Raw genomic sequence first — 5,305 nt, 5'->3', positions numbered from 1 at the left:
AGAGTATGCAGGCAGTTCCTGGAGGATGAGGGAATTGATACCATTGAATGGCCCCACTCTCGCCTGAGCTAAATCCAATAGAACACCTCTGGGACATTATGTTTCTGTCCATCCGACGCCACCAGGTTGCACCTCAGACTGTCCAGGAGCTCAGTGATGAGATCTGGGAGGTCTGGGAGGAAATACCCCAGGACACCATCCTTCGTCTCATTAGGAGCGTGCCCTGACGTTGCATACAAGCCATACAAGCACGTGGGGGCCATACAAATTACTGAGTGCCATTTTGAGTTGCTGCAATGAAATTTCACCAAAATGGACTAGCCTGCTGCATCTATTTTTTCACTTTGATTTTCAGAGTGTCTTTGAATTCAGCCCTCTGTAGGTTGATAATTTTCATTTCCATTAAACGATGTGGCATCCTTTTGTTCCGAACACATTACCCAGTCCATATCAGTATAGATATCCAGCATGATATTTTTCCACATTGAGATCTGATGTGTTTTCAAAGTATTCCTTTAATTTTTTTGAGCAGTGTATAAACCTTAATCAAATAAAAAGGAATTAATAGCTGTATGATATTACACTGTAGCCACACTGGACCAGTGCTTTGAAAAATGGATGGATGATTCAGTTGCAGGTGCCATCTTCTGGCGAGACACACAAGTTAATTTGGCACAACCCTTACAGTGCATTATGGGTATTCGCTAGCTGTTGGTGTACATCAGTTGTACACTCATTATTGCGGTGCACTGTGGGATTGATTGAGCATACTCAAAATCCAGTGTGGTTTTGGATGCCATTTGAAATGGGGCAGGTGATTTCGGACAGTATTTTAAACACAGCTCTTGATTAGCTGCATCAGGTGTGTTTATTTATGGTTGAAGCTCAACTCTGCAGGACAGAGGCCCTCAAGGAGCAGGTTTAGGCATCCCTGTCCTAGAGACAACTTTTTTTACTTGTTATAACCATAAAACTACATTTCTGTAACACTGTGTTTTTGACAACCTAAAAATAATTACATGATGAAGCTATGATGATTCTGGAGCAGCGTGTTTCTTCTTGTGTGTCTGAAAACCCCATTTAAAAGCGAATCTCTCGCCGCAGATGGAGCAGCAGTAAGGTTTCTCTCCTGTATGCATTCGTTCATGGATCTTCAGGGAAGTTGATATAGCGAAAGTCTTGTCACAAAGTGAGCATTTAAAAGGTTTTTCTCTTGTATGAGTCCTCCGGTGCACTTTTAAGTCACTTAGCTTATAAAAACTCTTCCCACAATCACTACAGGGATACGGTCTTTCTCCTGTGTGAATTCTCTGATGAACTTTGAAAGCAAATGAACTAGCGAAGCTCTTCCCGCAGTCGGAGCACAGGTACGGTTTCTCTCCGGTGTGAATCCTCTCATGGGTTTTTCGGTGAGTCGAATAATGGAAACGTTTCTCACAGTGTGAACACTGATATGGTTTGTCATCAGAGTGCATTTTTTGGTGTAACTTTAGAGAAGCTGAACTTATAAAATGTTTTCCACATTCACTGCACTGATATGGATTCTCATTGCTGTGCATGAGTAGATGTCTCTTCAGATTAGATCCCTGGCTGAAGCTCTTCTTGCAGTGAGGGCATTGATACGGATTCTCATTGCTGTGCCTGAGTAGATGTGTCTTCAGATTAGATCCCTGGGTGAAGCTCTTCTCGCAGTGAGGACACTGATATGGTTTTTCACCCGTGTGGATCCTCTTATGAACAGAAAGATCTCGTTTGTTGCGGAAAAACTTGTTGCATTCGTTGCACTGGAGAGACTTTTCTTCGTGTGTCTTTATATGAGCTCTCATACTATAAAGAGTGTTGAAAAAATCCTTCCCGCACTGTTCGCAGCGAAACTCCTTCTTCACGCTGTGCTCTTTTGAATGAAGTGTTCTCTCTTTGAAGGTAGGAAAACTGATGTTGCATATCTTGCAGGTGAAGTTATTCTGTTTTGTGTGTTTTCTCTGATGTCTCGTTAAATGACCCTGTTTGCTCAGTGTTTTTCCACAGTTGGTCACTGTCCTTTGCTCTTTAGATGTAGATCCAGTTTCTCCATCAGAAGATGAACTAGCGCTGTCATCTGAAAGGAACAAAATTGGCATAAAATAACTTTTTCTATAAGTTCTAGAGCTGAATAATCAGTCAAAACAAAATTGAAATTGTGATATGTCTAAGTGTGGTTATCAAACTACATAGGCTTTGATCTTTTATACACATGCAGCTGTTCTCAAATTGGCAGAATTCACAACAAATGCTGCTCCACATGAATTTAGGTCTGCATGAGGGTTGTGCGATATATATATATATATATATATATATATAGTCTGCGATAATATCGTAATTAGGGATGTCCCGATCAGGTTTTTGTGCCCCCGATCCGAGTTATTGAATATTTGACCATTAACCGACAGTAAGAATTCTACTGGGGTGGCTGACTGTTTTTATTCTAAGCTTGATTGTGTTTATATGGGGTGCAGTCTAACATGTGTTAATGCTTCATTTTAAAAAACAAACAAAAAAAAAACACATTATTTTTCACAATTTACCTTTATTCTACACCGCTCTGTCCCTTCTCCTTTGAACACTCTGAAGATTTCCTGGTTTTATGAAGCCCCTCCCTCAGATACACAATGGGATCAGATTGGTTAGCTGGCTCAGTGTGTTGTGATTCGCTAAACCACCAGTGCGCCTCTAATCGTCACGCCCCTCACATGTGCACTGGTGTTGTGTTGTAAACAATGGCGTAGTCAATATTGCTTATCAATTTGAGCCCAAATGAGACCCAGAGGATACTAGTGAAGAGGATCACGCAGAACCTGTGCAAGCACACAGCTCTTAATGGTATGTTTTTTTTGTTTGTTTGTTGTTTTCTCATACTTTTAGATACGCTGTTATTTGTAAATGCTACTGCTTATGTTCGCTTCTAATATAAGGTTTTATCCTGTTTAAAGCTTTAATACAGCACGGCAACCGCATGCAACCATGTTTAACACTGTGTATAATTGGAACACAGTTCATTATTGAAGCTGATGAGCTGATTATCTGAATGAGAGAGAGAGAGAGATCTATATAATAAGATATCTTATAATTATTAATATTCAACTTACATTGGAAAGGTTTCTGTGACCTCTCACGAGATCTCGGCATTTAAAGCTTTAATACAGCACTGCAACCGCATGCAACCATGTTTAACACTGTGTATAATTGGAACACAGTTCATTATTGAAGCTGATGAGCTGATTATCTGAATGAGAGAGAGAGAGAGATCTATATAATAAGATATCTTATAATTATTAATATTCAACTTACATTGGAAAGGTTTCTGTGACCTCTCACGAGATCTCGGCAAAAAGTCTCACGATTTATTTCCACAACATGATGCATGATGGGATACACTAAGCCTCGAATACCGCTCCGGATAGCGGTATTCAAGATAGTGTGGATTTAGTGTGTGTTAAGGGCACTGCGCTTTGGCGTTTTTAAGAACTGGGACAGTCTTGCGCACTTACTTCCTGTCACGCGCACGTGCTCTCAAGTGGCTAAGACCGCAAGTGTGGGTATTTGGACAAGGCATCAATCTCCGTTTGCATTGAACTTTCAGTGTTGTAACTTTGCAGATATTGTTTATGATCAAACAGCAACATTACACACTAACTAATGTTAAAAAAGTGAAATCGCAATCAACCACCCCTTTTACCGATTATTACTATCAGTTAAACGTTTTAAAAGTTTTTTGTTTTTTTCGCAAATATTTTTTGTGTGTTTGCTGCATGGTGAAAGCAAATATAATGCTATACTTATTTGTTTACTTATGGGCGCGTCAACACATGCAGCATGCCTAGGCTATACAGACATATTTCGCTGAGCAAGCACCTGCTTCACCTTCACTTATGTAGTATACGTAACACAATAGCAAGTGGCAATAATGGGTAATCAGAGAGTGAATCCGTGAGTGAATGTATTCAAATTCTGAATGGATTATAGCCTAGAAAGTGCGCAATGGGTGCGCCCCTTACAAATCACTGGAAAGCTGTCACTCATCTTACTGTAGTTCATCGCGATCTCACAAAGTTAATAAAAAGTAATAAAATAACCTTTACACTGTGCAATTAATCTCTTATTTACATTATTTACATTTTTTAAAGAATAGAATTAGAATAGAGAGTACTAAAGTTAGAGGGTCAAATAAAGATGGAAGAGATATGTTTTAGGCGATTCTTGAAGATGCTCGGATTGAGTTGGGCAGGTCATTCCACCAGGAGGGAACATTTAATGTAAAAGTCAGTGAAAGTGATTTTGTGCCTCTTTGGGATGGCACAATAATGCGCTGTTCACTTGCAGAATGCAAGCTTCTAGAGGGCACATAAGTCTGAAGTAATGAATTTAGGTAAAGGGGTGCAGAGCCATTGGTGGTTTTGTAGGCAAACATTAATGCCTTGAATTTTATGCGAGCAGCTATTGGTAGCCAGTGCAAATTGATAAACAGAGGTGTGACGTGCATTCTTTTCGGCTCATTAAAAATTAATCTTGCTGCTGCGTTCTGCATTAATTGTAAAGGTTTGATTGAACTGGCTGGAAGACCTGCCAAGAGAGCATTGCAATAGTCCATGTGAACGTGTGTATGTTTGCTGGTAAGATGTGCTTGACAGATTGTGGTGTGGAAAATTGTGCACTGATAGTTTTCAATGTGCACTATGCATTTAGAGTGTGTTCTTTCACTGCATGGTTCAGTTTATTAAATGCACTTAGAATTAGGGCTGCACGATAAATCGAAATGGAATTCTTTCAGTGAAGCACGGTTCTGTGATCAGCAGTAAATCTCCATCCGAAGGCCAGAGGGCGCTATCGCGCTGAAACTCCAAATACGCCTCGCAGAAGAATCCCAGAAAATGCCTATAGCGGTAGCTGGATAAACAGAAGATTTAACTGCTTTTATTGATTCAACGTGACTAATAAACACACGATTATGACAATATATGGTTTATCTGAGTTATTATTATTATAATTTTCATTAAAATATGTTAAGCCACTCCTGAACTGCCTTTATCACTGCTTAAATACTATGAAATATGTTGCGTGCCTTATTCTCTCACAGAAGGATTTATTTCAAACACTCGACTGACGTGAGTTTGGAGTAAAAATATGTTATTAAATGTGGTATTTCCACATGCTTTCAGATGGAGCAGCATTTACTTCACAGAGCCGTAGTTCACTGAGAAACTATGCAAACAGCTGTCATTATCGCGAACGATTTCTTCGATTTCATAATCGCGCGATTAAATCGTCT

At 39.6% G+C, this 5,305-nt stretch overlaps 1 protein-coding gene across 1 annotated transcript in view; it reads right to left on the bottom strand.

Moving 5' to 3' along the window:
- Positions 1-551: 551 nt before the first annotated feature.
- The window catches only part of LOC107742521 (zinc finger protein 664-like), a 21,542-nt gene continuing 16,788 nt past the window's right edge, over positions 552-5,305 (bottom strand). The window contains exon 4 of the mRNA XM_016555525.1: positions 552-2,098. Within this exon, the coding sequence (XP_016411011.1) occupies positions 1,029-2,098 (1,070 nt within the window). The 3' untranslated portion in view covers positions 552-1,028. The remainder of the gene's footprint in view (positions 2,099-5,305) is intronic.

This window comes from Sinocyclocheilus rhinocerous, unplaced genomic scaffold, assembly GCF_001515625.1.
Source record: "Sinocyclocheilus rhinocerous isolate Xijiao unplaced genomic scaffold, SAMN03320098_v1.1 scaffold1639, whole genome shotgun sequence".
NCBI lineage: Eukaryota > Metazoa > Chordata > Actinopteri > Cypriniformes > Cyprinidae > Sinocyclocheilus > Sinocyclocheilus rhinocerous.
The sequence above is the reverse complement of the archived record's forward strand: the minus strand, read 5'-3'. Positions and strand labels throughout refer to the sequence as shown.